Source organism: Tachyglossus aculeatus, chromosome 1, assembly GCF_015852505.1.
Source record: "Tachyglossus aculeatus isolate mTacAcu1 chromosome 1, mTacAcu1.pri, whole genome shotgun sequence".
Taxonomy (NCBI): Eukaryota; Metazoa; Chordata; class Mammalia; order Monotremata; family Tachyglossidae; genus Tachyglossus; species Tachyglossus aculeatus.
Genome location: NC_052066.1, coordinates 95,616,410 through 95,632,436, shown reverse-complemented (window position 1 = coordinate 95,632,436; position 16,027 = coordinate 95,616,410). Strand labels below are relative to the sequence as shown.

Below are 16,027 nucleotides of genomic sequence, written 5' to 3'. Positions count from 1 at the left end.
CCCAAGCGCTTAGTACAGTGCTCTGCACACAGTAAGCGCTCAATAAATATGATTGATGATGATGATGACTGATCCCCTTCCTCTCCCCCTTGTCCCCCTCTCCATCCCCCATCTTACCTCCTTCCCTTCCCCACTGCACCTGTATATATGTTGCTACATATTTATTACTCTATTTATTTTACTTGTACATATCTATTCTATTTATTTTATTTTGTTAGTATGTTTGGTTTTGTTCTCTGTCTCCCTCTTTTAGACTGTGAGCCCACTGTTGGGTAGGGACTGTCTCTATATGTTGCCAACTTGTACGTCCCAAGCGCTTAATACAGTGCTCTGCACACAGTAAGCGCTCAATAAATATGATTGATGATGATGATGATAGAAGGGGCGGGGAGGATTGTGGGCCCCTCTAGACTCGGCTCACCCTTCTGGCATGGTTTTGCTCTCCCCCTGTTTGAGCCTTGAGGTAATAATGATGATGACAAAAATATCCGTTAAGCGCTGGCTACATGCCAAGCACTGTTCTAAGCACTGGGGTAGATACAAAGTAATCAGGTTGTCCCACAAGGGGCTCACAGTCTTAATCCCCATTTTATATATGAGGGAACTGAGGCTCAGAGAAGTGAAGTGTCTTGCCCAAGGTCACGCAGCAGACAAGTGGAGGAGTGGAATTAGAACCCACATCTTCTGACTCCCAATCCCGTGCTATTGGCATTAGGCCATGATGCTTCCTATAATGACGATGATAATAATAATAGGGATTTCTGTTAAGAGCTTACTCCGTGCCAAACACTGTACTAAGCAGTGGGGTAGATACAAGATCATGGGGTCGGACACAGTCCCTGTAGGAGGGAGAATAAGTGACTGTGGCTGAAAGCTCTGGCCAACCCTGGGCTGCATTAGCTGTTCTACTGCCCTTTTATAGTCCTATGGAGCGAAGGTGGTGGGACAAGGATCCAAAAGGAGAGGAAGGTGTCTGTTGTACTGTATAGGAGAAGTCCCAAGTATTTCTCTAGGCTGCAAACTCATTACGGGCAGGGAACATATCTACCAACTCTGTTAGAAGGTCCTCACCCAAGCCCTTAGTACACTGCTCTGCATGCAGTAAGTGCTCAATAAATACTATCATTGATTTATTCATTCATTCAATCATATTTATTGAGCGCTTACTGTGTGCAGAGCACTGTACTAAGCGCTTGGTAAGTCCACATTGGCAGCCTCTAGAGATGGTTCCTATCCAACAATGGGCTCACAGTCTAGAAGGGGGAGACAGACAACAAAACATGTGGACAGGTGTCAAGTCACCAGAATAAATAAAAATAAAGCTAGATACACATCATTAACAAAATAAATACAAAAGTAAAGATGTACAAGTAAAATAAATAGAGAAATAAATCTGTACAAACATATATACAGGTGCTGTGGGGAGGGGAAGGAGGTAGGGCAGGGGGGATGGGGAGGAGGAGAGGAAAAAGGGGGCTCAGTCTGGGAAGGCCTCCTGGAGGAGGTGAGCTCTCAGTAGGGCTTTGAAGGGAGGAAGAGAGCTAGCTTGGCGGATGTGTGGAGGGAGGGCATTCCAGGCCAGGGGGATGACGTGGGCCGGGGGTTGACGGCGGGACAGGTAAGAACGAGGTACAGTGAGGAGGTTAACAGCAGAGGAGCGGAGCGTGTGGGCTGGGCTGGAGAAGGAGAGAAGGGAAGTGAGGTAGGAGGGGGCGAGGTGATGCAGAGCTTTGAAGCCGAGAGTGAGGAGTTTTAGCTTGATGCGTAGGTTGTCTGGCAGCCACCAGAGATTTTTGAGGAGGGGAGTAACATGCCCAGAGTGTTTCTGCACAAAGATGATCCGGGCAGAAGCGTGAAGTACAGACTGAAGTGGGGAGAGACAGGAGGATGGGAGATCAGAGAGGAGGCTGATGCAGTAATCCAGTCGGGATAGGATGAGAGACTGAACCAGCAAGGTAGCAGTTTGGATGGAGAGGAAAGGGCGGATCTTGGCGATGTTGTGGAAGTGAGACCAGCAGGTTTTGGTGATGGATTGGATGTGAGGGGTGAACGAGAGAGCGGAGTCGAGGATGACACCAAGGTTGAGGGCTTGTGAGACGGGAAGGATGGTAGTGCCGTCCACAATGACGGGAAAGGCATGGAGAGGGCAGGGTTTGGGAGGGAAGATAAGGAGTTCAGTCTTGGACATACTGAGTTTCAGATGGCGGGCAGACATCCAGATGGAGATGTCCTTAAGGCAGGAGGAGACCCGATTGATAGAAAGGGAATGGAAGTTATAGAGAGAGAATGGTTGAGTGTGTGAAAATTCAAGTGTGCACTCACAATGAGAAACATGTTAAAAGCAATGGACAACAAGACCTCTATGCCAATGACAATATCAGAAAAACATTAGGCTTGGTATTTGTCATGAAAAACAACTGTATCCACACTGAACATATATGTAGTAATGTGAACATTTTAGGTATTTTGATTTGTAATGAAACAAAGATCTTTCTCTTCTAAAATATCATATTAAATGGGTAGTTTTAAATCCAGACTCAGCTAGTTTGGGAGCAATGCAGACAGTAAAATAGATGAAATGAACATTCTTCACCACTCACCTGACCCTTTGTGCAACCTGACCTGCTCTTGCAGACAAAAGCATTCTATTGGATATTTAAGGGCTATAGAGATTACAAAGTACTTCATTCTAATGCTTCACAGCTTTTCAGTGTTAAATTCTTCCACCTAAATCTCTTTTGATGAAATTTTAAACCACAACCAAGTTCCTGCCTTCCACAGTCAGAGAATGTGATCCTCTTTTATAACCATTAACTCATCCTTCAGTTTTCCTCTTCATTAGGCTACTTAATGAAAGTTCTTTTGACCTTTCCACTTAGGCTCTATTTTGTAATCAAACAATAGTATTTATTGAGTGCTTACTCTTTGCAGAGCATTATACTACTACTAATGATGATAGTGGTATTTGTTAAGTACTTACTATATGCCAGGCACTGTACCAAGCGCTGGGATCGATACAAGCCATTTGGGTTGGACAGAGTACCTGTCCCCAGTGGGGCTCACAGTCTTAATTCATCATTTGACAGATGAGGTAACTGAGGCACAGAGCCGTTAAATGACTCACCCAAGTCACACAACGGATGATTAGTGGAGCCGGGATTAGAACCCATGACCTTCTGACTCCCGGCCTAGGCCTTATTCATTCACTCAATTGCATTTATTGAGAGCTTACTGCATGCAGAGCACTGTACTATTCACTATGCTATGCTAAACACTTCGGAGAGTACAACAGCTGGCAGACGTGATCCCCGCCCTTTAGGAGCTTACGATCTAAAGTGGGTGAGGCACTAAAATAAATTACAGGTAGGAGGAAGGGGTCAAATTTTAAAATATGTACATAAGTGTTAAGTGAAAAGGGGGAGGAGAGGGGTGAGGAACCTGGTACTTAGGCAGTGCGGACTCAAGTACACTGGTGACGTGAAAGTGTTGAAGTGGCAGTACGGGCGTACAGGGAATAGTTGGGTGGGGGAATGAAAGATCACTGAGGCAAGAGATTCCCCCTGGACAGCAAACTCCTGGAGCGGATATGATTTAAGAAAGACTTTGAAAATGGAGAGAGCAGTGGTCTGCCAAATGTGAAAGGGCAGGAAGTTCCAGGCAAGAGGGAAGGTGAGAGCAAGAGGTCTACAGTGACAGATGAGACACAGTAATTAGTTGGTTTTAGAGGCAACGTGTGAGCTGTGAACGTGTCTGCCGACTGTTATACTGTACTCTTCCAAGTGCTCTGTAATAATAATAATAATAATAATAATGATGGCATTTATTAAGCACTTACTAGGTGCAAAGCACTGTTCCAAGCGCTGGGGAGGTTACAAGGTGATCAGGTTGTCCCACGTGGGGCTCACAGTCTTAATCCCCATTTTACAGATGAGGTAACTGGGGCACAGAGAAGTTCAGTGACTTGCCCAAAGCTGACAATTGGCAGAGCCGGGATTTGAACCCCTGACCTCTGACTCCAAAGCCACTGAGCCAGGCTGCCAGTGATCAGTTCACAGTAAGCGCTCAGCAAGTATGACTGATTCGACATCTCGATTATAGTGAGAGATGAGTGAGGAAAAGTAGCTTGTAGAGAGCTGAACTAGTGCCTTAAAAGCCAATGGTCAGGAGTTTCCGCTTGGAGAGGAATTGGGGCGACTGTTGGAGGATTTTGAGGATTGGGCAGATGGGCATAGAATGATGCTTTAGGAAAATGATCTGGGCAGCAGAATGAAGGAGGCAGAGAGGACTTTGAGGAGGCTGAAGCAGCAGTCAAGTCAGGAAATGACAAGTGCTTGGACCGGCATATCAGCAGTTTGGATGGAGAGGAAGGGGTGGATTCTGGAGACACCGTGAAGAACTGACAGGATTTGGTGATTGACTGAATATGAATTTTGAAAGACAGAGTCAAGGATAATGTCATGGTTGTATTTTTTTTAGTGGTATTTGTTAAGCGTTATGTGCCAAACACTGGGCTTGGGAGACTTGGAGGATGGTGGTGTTGTCAGTAATGATGGATTTGGAAAGGAAGGTGAGGAATTCGATGTTGGACATGCTGAGCTTGAGGTGCCAGCGAGACATCTGAGTAGAGGTACCAGGAGGCAGGAGAATTAAAGGGGATCAATTATATTTATTGAGCGCTGACTGTGTGCAGTGCACCATACTGTGTGCCGTGCTTGGGAAACTACAGTATAACAGCGTCAGCAGACAAATTCCCTGCCCACAAGGAGTTACTACAATCTACCGGGGATCCAGAACTGACGCTTGAAGGCCTCCTCCACTTCACCCCGCAACACGCACACACAGTTAAGGAGGAGAAAGCAGAGGACGAGCCAGCAAAAGTGACCAAGAAGGAGTGACCCGTGAGGTTGAAAACCCAGGAGAGCACAGTGTCAGAGAAAGCAAGGTGAGCGCTTCCAAGAGATGGGGGTAGTCCACAATGTTGATGACTTCTGAGAGGTCAAGGAGGCTTAGGATGGAGTAGAATTTGTTATACTTGGAGAGAAGGAAGTGAGATGATCTTTCGGCGGAAAGGAGGGGTCAGAAGCCAGATTTAGATGGTGGAGGAGGGATTTGGAAGAGAGGAAGTAGAGGCTGTGCATGCAACTTCCTGCTTGAGATGTTTGGACAGGAATGGCAGGAGGCCGATGGGGCGATAACTGAAGATGCAGTTGGAGCTGAAAGAAGGTTTTTGAGAACTGGAGACATGTGAGTGTGCTTAAAAGCAGAAGGAAAAGAACCACTGGAAAGTGAGCACTGACTTTCTTCACTGCTGCCCTATCAATTCTTTTTTTGATGCTGCAATTTGCTTTTTGTTCCTTTCGTTCTGTGATCACGCTAAACATCTGTAAAATGGGGATTAAGACTATGTGGGACGGGGACTGTGTCCAACCTAATTATCTTGTATCTACCCCAGTGCTTAGTACAGTGGCTGGCACTTAAAGAAAAAAGGAAAATACACATCTACCAGCTTTGTTATATTGTACTCTTCCATGTGCTTAGTGCAGTACTCTGCACACACTAAGTGCTCAATAAATACGACTGATTGACAGTTGAAGATGATGGAAAGGTCGAAGAGTAGGCTCAGGTTTTTTTTTAAGGTGTGAAGGGATTTACTCATCTTTATCACTCTAAGTGACGAGTCTAGAACTGAGTGCAGTACAATTTCTTATCCTCTTTCCCTTCCAAGAAAGCACATTTTCCTGTCTGAAGTATCTCCAGCATGTGGCATTTTAAAGTGCAGCTTGGGTGTGAGCCCTCAGGGGCCAAAGCTTCAAACAATCGATCACTCAGTTGATGCTATCTGAGTGCTTACTGTGTGCAGAGCACTGTACTAAGTGCTTGGGACGGTACAATACACAGAGTTGGCAAACATATTCCCTACCCACAGTGAACTTAGAGTCTATGTACAAGGGATTGGGTCTGAATTGATTTTCTTGTTGCTGCTGTCATTACGAGGCACTGAATGACCTAAGTACTGGGTTCTTTCACTAGTAAGTAATCAAACGGTCAATCAGTGCTATTTAGCGACTGCTTACTGTGTGCAGAGCACTGTGTAAAGTGCTTGGGCAGACACCAGACCATCAGCTCTGACCCATTCCCTGTCTCGTGTATATAGTACAGGGATATAACAGACACACTCTCTGTCCACAACAAGCTGGCAGGAAACTTGCCTATCAACTCTCTTAAATAGTGCTCTCCGAAGCACAGAGTAAGTGCTCAATGAATACAATGGACAGACTGGCCCAGTTGAGTGGGGGTATGCCCCAGCTTCATCCCCTTCTCCTGCTCTTCTGTCATGGTAAAAAACAAACAGAGTTGTTCAGAGGGACTGGTTCTTCCTGGAGAGGAAGGCCGGACAGCTTCCTCAGCGGGCTTTTACTGGAGCTGGGGCTAGTTTGGAACTCACTCCAAGTCATCAAGTGGCGCTTACTGTGAAGGGAGTACCGGATGACGGCTTTTTTGGGAGGCAACATTGTCTCCCTTTTCCTCTCAGGTCCCAGCTGGCAGGGAAGCAGAGATGGTGGTTGGTCCCAGCTGATGACCACAGCCCACCAAGCAGAAGACAGTTTTTCAAGATCTCCTGAGGACATTCCCTCCCAGTCTCCCATTTCTCCTCCCCCGGCCACCAAAACACGAATGAGGATGACAGTCTGAGTTACTTCTGAACTTCTTCCTCTGTTCCCTACTCCGAACACCTTAGTTTAGTCCCTGAGTGGTGAAATTGCAACTTTTCACTTTGAGGAGAGGGGCAAGAAGGAGGGCAGCAGGGGCAGCAGGAGGAAGAATGCAAGTCTCCCGCTCTCCTGCAGCTCCAACTTCCCTGTTAGGCCAAACTCAGCCAAAACAGAACAGGACACTCGGAGAACGGTCGGGCTGGAGGCTGAAAATGGGGTCCTACTGGATTCCTTGTGGAATCCAAGGAATATCTGTGTAAGTCACCACAATTTTAAGATCTCGTATTTTACATTAAATCTGAGGTCACCAAACAAGCATAAATAGAAGTCAGAACCGATTTCTCTGGGGAGAAGGGCCAAGAGCCAATTTTAAGGAACTTCAGGGTAAAGACCATTTAAAAGCAAACAAAAAACCCCCCACTTTAATGGCCAATTTGGTACACAGATTTCCTTTCATTATTATTTTACTGATAGGTGCCGTAGCAAGTATACTGATCAGTGTGCAAAAAAACAGTAAATTAATTTGAAAATTACTGGTCTCTAGTACTTTACATAGCCCCTCACTGAAACAGTTATTTTACAATCACAGTTTTGGAAATTTGTTTCTGAGTTTCTGCAAGGCCTGGCAAGAACCTGAGCTGAGTCGTACACCCGGAAGGGCACGGCTAGGCCCCGCCGAAAAAAAAACCAACTTCAAAAAATGATAAGAAAAGGACGGTCTGTCTAAACCGAGTTCTGGGTCACGGTACTTACATTTTTTAAATGAGTCATGCTTCTTCTGCTGACCCTTAATGCTGCTGTCATTGAAGCCTGGTTTGTGAAATGGAGCAGTGGAGCCTCGCTTTACTTCTTGAGGTAGAATGGCACCCTGGAAATTATAAACCAGAGAAATTAGATAAACAAAAAATCCATATGTGGGCCTATCTTCCTTTATCAAGACACGGATTAGTCTCCAGAGGGCCTTAGAACCACCCTCAATTCACATATTCGTCACTTGGGAGACCGTTTTTCTTTAGGCCATAATGTAAATCACTAACCTGCTTTTAATATCTCAGTGTGCTGCCCAGTTTGTAGACCTGAGGGTATGGAATAACTAAGAACCCTAGAAATGTAGAAGTGTGAGTTGATGAAATGATCCTAGAAGCTACAAAGGGGATCCTGATCGACCTTTAGGGTCAGTGATGGTCAAATGAAAAATAAAAAAAAAATAAAAAAACCCCACATCTCCGAAAATAAATCATACTGTTCAAAAATAAAAACTAATATTTTTATGAGATTTAGGGAGAGTGGTACTTGGTTTCCTGAAAGGCATTTACCACTCAGGACTGGGTGGGCGAGTGAACTAGAGGGAAGAACCTTCACTTTACACCAAGTTTGGGGACAAGCAAATCTTTAAGATGCTGCCAGGTAGAAACCAACCTTCTCTTGTGAATTTTGCTGAAAATGCTGAGGCTTTCCTGAGCCCTGTAATGACTGCCAGATGCTGCAAAATTCATCATCATCTTTTCCAGGTATCTGTCAGGCACACCACAAACAGAAATGCCAGACATAAATATACCATGTGGCAGGGAGAAAAAGAAAAATTTTTTTTTAAAAAATCACGTACGCTCCTTTTGTCCTTAACAGGTAGGCAGGACCTGGAACCGCTTTTTATTCTGGGAACTCTTTGAAGATTGGCTCATGTGAAAAATGGGTGAACAGTGAAACGTGTTCCTGTGCTAGACTAAGAAGCCTACACTGCCAACGCCAAGTGGTCTTTAGGCTGAGATGGCTTCTGTATTTCCAACCCAGAGAATATGGACACCAGTAAACTGACCAGTGCTAAAGGCCCACTGCCATTTAAGAGGCAGAACCTCAACTCTCTTCCACACAAAGTTCAACCTGTAACCAGATTTCACTTGTAAAAGCTAGAAAACAGACTCCTGAGTGAGAAGGGGCGGGGGCCGTCGTCTGTGGGGCATCACAGATGATTTAGGAGCAAGATTAGAGTCAGTATCAGGTTAGGAATTTGGGTGAGGAAAGAGTAAAGGAAGTGTGGGGAGCAGGACAAGAAGGAGATGCATTAACCCTAGGAATGACAATGCAATGACAGCACAGCCTAAGGGCAGGACATGGAGTCCAATTTGTTTTTAATAACAATAATAATAACTTTGGTATTTGTTAAGCGCTACTATGTGCAAAGCACTGTTCTAAGCACTGGGGAGGATACAAAGTGAACAGGTTGTCCCATGTGGGGCTCACAATCTTAATCCCCATTTTACAGATGAGGTAACGGAGGCACAGAGAAGTTAAGTGACTTGCCCAAAGTCACACAGCTGACAAGCGATAATGACGGCATTTGTTAAGTGCTTACTACGTGCAAAGCACTGTTCTAAACACTGGGGAGGATACATGGTGATCAGGTTGTCCCACGTGGGGCTCATATTCTTAATCCCCATTTTACAGATGAGGTAACTGAGGTACAGAGAAGTTAAGTGACTTGCCCAAAGTCACACAGTGGACAAGTGGCAGAGTCGGGATTTGAACCCATGACCTCTGACTCCCGAGCCCGGGCTATTTCCATTGAGACATGCTGCTTCTCATATCTATGGTAATTTGGTAGTCTGGGCCCGGCCCCAGTTTGTGGGAGATTTACAATTATTGTCTGTTTTAAAATATCGATCTGCAATCGCTTATGTCCAAAATTTTAAAAATTCGTATTTGAGAGTTATTCTGTTCTTTTAGGGGCAGTTTTGGAAGTTCCTGGATACGCTTACTTCATGAATAAAATACAAACTTATGAGAACTGAGTAGCACCACATTCACTTTGTGTTCCCAACTGTCACCTAAAAATGCCCCTTTCTGTGGTGAACTTGAGTTACCCTGATTTTCAGGCTGAAGACCACGCTTTATTCAGATGTTAAATTACGGAAAAAATAGCCTCCCAAACCCACTTGTTTTTCTGCTTTCATGTGTATGTGAGATCCTTTTTTCTGAGTGGAATACTGCCAGCCAGAACAACCGAACAGATTAAACTTCAGTTGAATAAAAAAAAAAAAATCCCTAAGCCTTTTCCACTCAATGAGTGCTTTATCAATCAATCAATGAGTATTTATTGTGTGTTTACTATGTGCCGAGCACTGCACTAGTGCTTGGGAGCAGAATATTCTTCTTCCATTATAAAAATACATTCATCGTTCTTTAAAATATACTTTTCTCTATTTCTTCAACCTGGAAGAGGGTAACACATGGAAAGGTAAGTGAGGAATCCCTTTCAAAGCACACCTTCATAAGGTAAAAAGGGTGGTCTAAAAGCAGTCTCAGGCTGGAGTTTACATACATCACTATACTTTAACGTAAGAAAAGTGAGTTCTGCCAGACTGAGGGGGAGCTTTCGGGAGGAGTGACCGAACCTGTCCTCAGTTGGAAAAGAGAGATGGGAAGGGGCCGGCGGGGCTCTTTAACCCTCAAGCCGATCCGACTTGGCTCTTTCGAGCTGATTCTCACCCCTGCACCTCCTCTCTACCCCACCACTGAACACCGTTTTCCGGCTGTGAGCAGAAATAATTCATCCAAATAAAATCTGGCCTGCGTTAAAAGTAGTCAGAGAAAGCTCCCATTTTCTCTAGAGCGGTGTGATACAAGAGTAAAGAGGATTAAAGACAGCGGCCTTACTCGAGTAGGAACGAAGAGGGAGCGAGGAGAATGGTTGAGACCTCCTAGATGTGCCTTCTGAGGATATGTGGATGAATCTGATGAGTATGCACTGTAGGGATTCACAGCTGGCTGGGGTTTCACTATGGCTGTCAGTTTCTGATTTACCGTTTCAGAGCGATTTCCATGAGAAAGGTTAATTAAGGCACTGGTGGGCAGGCGATAACCTCTGGCAGGGGAGCACCTAAAAGAGTCAGAAAGCGTTTATAAGTCAGGCGCAAAGGGGCTTTCAAAAGGAAGTCTCAAATCAATCAATCAATGGCATTTATTGAGCGCTTACTGTGTCCAGAGCACTGAACTAAGTGATTGGGAAAGGACGATACAATAGTAGATAAGCCCCCTGCCCACAAGGAGTTTCAGAAGCAGTATCGCATAGTGGATAATGCAAGGGCCTGGGACCCAGAAGGTCAAGGATTCTAATCTTGGCTCTGCCAATTAATAATAATAATTGAATTTACTAAGCTTTACTACATGCCAGGCACTGTTCTAAGTGCTGGGGTAGATACAAGGTAATGAGGTTGCCCCATTTTGAAGGTGACGGAACTGAGGCACAGAGAAGTTGAGTGGCTTCCCCAAGATCACAAAGCAGACAAGTGGCGGAGCTGGGATTAGAACCCACGTCCTCTGACTCGCAAACCCGTGCTCTCTCATTAAGCTACGCTGCTTCTCTATTGGCTGTGTGACCTTGGGTAAGCTCACTTCACTTCTCTGTGCCTCAGTTACCTCCTCTGTAAAATGGGGATTGAGACTGTGAGCCCCATGTGGGACAGGGACTGTGTCCAGCCCAATTTGCGTATATCCACCCCAGCACTTACTACAATGCCTGGCACGCAGTAGTCTACCATATGACACAATTATTATTAAACAATCTTATTTCTGAATGTATTTGGCTGATTGCACCTCAAAGTCCAAGGTCAAATGCTCAGAGCTCATTAGTAGGGCTGGGGATTGTATTCAATGGCAGAAAAACAGTCCTCTGACAGAAAGACTGATGGATTTTCCTGTAGGGAACTGACAAAGTGCCTTACGCCGCCCAAGTCAGTATTTTGGATTCATGTCTTTTATCTCTATTATAGTCCCCCAAGCATTTAGGACCGTGCTAGACAACCAGCGGGTGCTCAATAAACTCCAATGATTGATTGACTGATGTTTATCAATTGTATTTACTGAGCGCTTACTGTGTGCAGAGCACTGTACTAAGTGCTTAGTATGTTAGTTATTAAGCGCTTAGTATGTTATGTTATTAGAAGCAGTAGTAGAAGTACCAGCAGGAGCAGAAGCAGCGTGGCCTAGTGGAAAGAGCACGGGTTTGAGAGTCAGAGGTTGTGGGTTCCAATCCTGGCTCCGCCACTTGTCAACTGTGTGACTTTGGGCAAGTCACTTCACTTCTCTTTGCCTTAGTTACCTCATCTGTAAAATGGGGATTACGACTGTGAGCCCCACGTGGGACAACTGATAACCGTGCACCTAACCCAGCACTTAGAACAGTGCTTGGCACACGGTAAGCACTTAATACTTTTATTATTATTATTATTAGGAAGAAAGCTCCTTAAATCTCTACTATTTCATGCCAAAAAGGTATTGCTAAATATTATTTGATGGAGAACTGGTTGTTGGATGCAAAATATATTTAAGTTATTCTTAATCTATTTTCAGTTTTCTACAGTTTTTCTTCCCAACCGTTATAATAATAATGATGGCATTTGTTAAGCGCTTACTATGTGCAAAGCACTGTTCTAAGCGCTGGGGGGGGTACAATGTGATCAAGTTGTCCCACGTGGGGCTCACAATCTTAATCCCCATTTTTACAGGTGAGGTAACTGAGGCTCAGAGAAGTTAAGTGACTTGCCCAAGGTCACACAGCAGACTTGTGGTGGAGCCGGCATTCGAACCCATGACCTCTGACTCCAAAGCCCATACTCTTTCCACTGAGCCATGCTGCTTATCTGTGAGTTATCCTTGCTACTATGGGTAACAGGATTGTACCTAAATCCTACGAGAGGGGACTAATAAAGACAATCGAACAATTTGCTGTAGTACTGTGAGCCCGCTGTTGGGTAGGGACCGTCTCTATGTGTTGCCAACTTGTACTTCCCAAGCGCTTAGCACAGTACTCTGCACACAGTAAGTGCTCAATAAATACGACTGAATGAATGAATAGTAGTAGTAGCACCTTCTTTACTGAGTGCCCACTTGGAGAGGTACAAGGAACCAGGCACTTGGGAAATACAAAATAACAGAGTTCGCTGCCCAAAAGAAGTTTCACTCTAATTTATCAGCCTCTTCTCTTGGAACCAGCAAATGCCCAATCTTGGCTCAAATATTCCCCAAATGAAGGAAAACCCAGTAACTGAAGCCAACACTCGTACCAGATGAACAATTCACTGAAGTTCACAGAAACCATCACTATGGCTGGGAAAATATATTGTACTTCAACCAGACTTTTGCTTGTCTTTCTGGAGACAAGCTTGAGGGAAGATCCAACAGTGCAGTGACTGTTGGAAGAGTGGCAAAACGCTAAGCGCTTCCAGGATGGGCAAGGAAAACAAATAACAAAATAGTACTGCTACAGAACAAAAAAAAATGGTAGACATGGTACCCCCCCATTGGTAATGCTTTTTGCAGTTCTAGCTGCCACATCTAAGGATGGACATAGAGATGTGGAGAAGGCTCAGAGAAGGAAAATTAAGGCAAGCAGAAATAAGGAGAAACCTCTATGAGGATCAACTGAGTTACGACTCAGTCCATCGAGCTGAAAGCCGAGAAATGACATTCTGATCAACTCAGGGATGAGGGGAGATGGTTAATCATCAAACAGTTCTTCCAAGTACTCGGTTGCTGGACACAGGACCCCAGGACGAAGAAAACACTGGCTTTAGCCCACTGTGGCATTGTTTATAGTTGAAAGTTAACTCCTCAGTTGTAAAAGGAGCTCAGTGTCCTGGCTACCATTCATTCATTCATTCATTCATTCATTCATTCTCATTCTCTCTCTCTCTCTCTCTCTGTAATGGGTCATACTGTCCAAATCTGTGCAAAATCATACACTGAATTTTCTTGTCCTATTAAGAAATAGCCAAATAAATCCGAGCTTCATAAATGCTTTCTTCAAAAACAGTGGACAACAGAAGGGATTGTGCAACATCTAATTCGCACTAACACTGGATGTGGACCTACTAATTCCTTAGGGGAGTTTCTGGAAACAGTCTTCATAGAGAGGATTCTACTTCATCCTGCACCAGCCTTCTCTCTGACTGCACCAGCCTTCTCTCTGACTGCACCAGCCTTCTCTCTGATCTCCCATCCTCGTGTCTCTCTCCACTTCAATCCATACTTCATGCTGCTGCCCGGATTATCTTTGTCCAGAAACGCTCTGGGCATATTACTCCCCTCCTCAAAAACCTCCAATGGCTACAAATCAATCTGCGCATCAGGCAGAAACTCCTCACCCTGGGCTTCAAGGCTGTTCATCACCTGGCCCCCTCCTACCTCACCTCCCTTCTCTCCTTCTACTGCCCAGCCCGCACCCTCCACTCCTCCACCGCTAATCTCCTCACTGTACCTCGTTCTCGCCTGTCCCGCCATCGACCCCCGGCCCACGTCATCCCCCGGGCCTGGAATGCCCTCCCTCTGCCCCTCCGCCAAGCTAGCTCTCTTCCTCCCTTCAAGGCCCTGCTGAGAGCTCACCTCCTCCAGGAGGCCTTCCCAGACTGAGCCCCTTCCTTCCTCTCCCCCTCGTCCCCCTCTCCATACCCCATCTTACCTCCTTCCCTTCCCCACAGCACCTGTATATATGTATTTATGGTTGCACATATTTATTACTCTATTTATTTATTTATTTATTTATTTTACTTGTACATTTCTATCCTATTTATTTTATTTGTTGGTATGTTTGGTTTTGCTCTCTGTCTCCCCCTTTTAGACTGTGAGCCCACTGTTGGGTAGGGACTGTCTCTATGTGTTGCCAATTTGTACTTCCCAAGCGCTTAGTACAGTGCTCTGCACATAGTAAGCGCTCAATAAATACGATTGATTGATTGATTGATTCATCCTAAATTTCTCTTCTCCAAGTTCTAATGTGTGACGACCCAACTGTCCCCGAAACAACCACTTGTGACACAACCAAGAAGGTAGGCAGCACAGATTAACAAATTGAAAAACAAACAACCCCCCCCATTTTAATATTAAACATATGATTGTGAAAATTACGAAAAAAGAAAACGTCAAGCTAATAATCAATTTTCAATGAAGCATCCAAAATGCTTCAGACGAAATCCAAAATAAGCAGCTAGAAATAAGAGATATTGCCAAATTCACATAAACAAGGGTAACATGATCAAAAGAGAAAACAAACCTTATTGTTAAACCTCCATGGAATTCTTCATCAAATAATACTTCAAAGAGCACATCTGCTTCTCTACTAGCTGCAGAAGAGTAAACAATGTGAGAAGCAGAAGTAATAAACACTTTGATGAGCTTTCTCCAATGCTTAGTGCAGTCTTTTACAAACTTTAGAGTTGACTCAATCAGGAAGCCCCTTTTCCAGCTTTGTGCCTTCCACTGAATCACAATGTTGAAGGGTGAAGACAGAAGGGCTGAATTAATAAAGCGGCGGTAGATGGGACCAATTAAGAGCACTGTCAAAAATGTACAACACCTACATTTCCTTCCTTGGAAAAATCAAGTGGGAGGAAGGGCTATTTTTCCTTTTCGAATGACAGAGGATTGCTCTAGGAAAAGTTGTATTTGGAAAGCATTTACCATGTGCCAAGCACTATGCTGAAATAGATACAAGATACGTATCGGATAATCAGGTCAGACTCAGACCCTGTCCCATACGGGGCTAACAGTCTAAGGAGGTGGGAGAAATGGAATATGAGGTTTTTTTCCTTCATTCCCCTCCTTTTCCAATTTGACAGTTGTTTTTTTTGCATACACAAAGGAAACAGGACTTTTTGAAGTAACCATGTGGTTACTAGAGTGATGGACATACTTGTCCTCTGTGCTCCGTTAAGACCATGACGGGTATAAGTAAATGTTACCTCCTTTAATCCCTATGATGGTGCCTCGGAGGCCAACGGGAACGGAAAAGTTCTCTCTCACATTTACGACACGGTCAAAAAGACGGAATTCTGCATCTCTATCAGGAATGACTCCGTGCTGCTGTTCCAACGGCTGGGAGAAGAAGAGGTTTAAATAATCACACCAAACACCAGGACAACCATAAGTATAAAATAACTGAGCAGTAGAAATCAATATCTGACTAATTTTCTAATAATACACGCAGGCCGATTTTGTACATTTCAACAAAAGACTCACCCTGTATAGTAAATGAGGCTTCACTGTGACGCGAACCTTCTTATTAGTTTTTCTTTGCTGAGGGGTGGAAAAAAATAGGCTTATATTAAAATTGATACAAATTGTATCAATTAAATACTTTAATCAAAAGGGCAAAGATGTTTAAAGGGAACTAATTTTATCATCAACCAATCAACCCACGCGTGGTATTTCCTGAGCGCGTACTGTGTACCAAGCACTGTATTAGGCATTTGGGAGAAAATAATTCAGCAGAATTGTGAGACATGTTCCCTGCTCACAAGGAGTTACAGTCTAGGGGGGAG

The 16,027-nt window shown here is 44.4% G+C and overlaps 1 protein-coding gene across 7 annotated transcripts in view; it reads right to left on the bottom strand.

Annotated features, from left to right (window-relative positions):
- Positions 1 to 16,027, bottom strand: part of XRN1 (5'-3' exoribonuclease 1) — a 121,318-nt gene that overhangs the window by 18,065 nt on the left and 87,226 nt on the right. For 4 of the 7 annotated variants that reach the window (XM_038751112.1, XM_038751120.1, XM_038751149.1 and 1 more), the window contains exons 28-33: positions 15,726 to 15,782; positions 15,449 to 15,581; positions 14,761 to 14,830; positions 10,368 to 10,590; positions 8,133 to 8,228; positions 7,467 to 7,581 (exon numbers count right to left, since the gene is read on the bottom strand). In XM_038751112.1, the coding sequence (XP_038607040.1) occupies positions 7,467 to 7,581; positions 8,133 to 8,228; positions 10,368 to 10,590; positions 14,761 to 14,830; positions 15,449 to 15,581; positions 15,726 to 15,782 (694 nt within the window). The remainder of the gene's footprint in view (positions 1 to 7,466; positions 7,582 to 8,132; positions 8,229 to 10,367; positions 10,591 to 14,760; positions 14,831 to 15,448; positions 15,582 to 15,725; positions 15,783 to 16,027) is intronic. The other 3 variants (XM_038751137.1, XM_038751128.1, XM_038751168.1) reach the window with 3 other exon arrangements.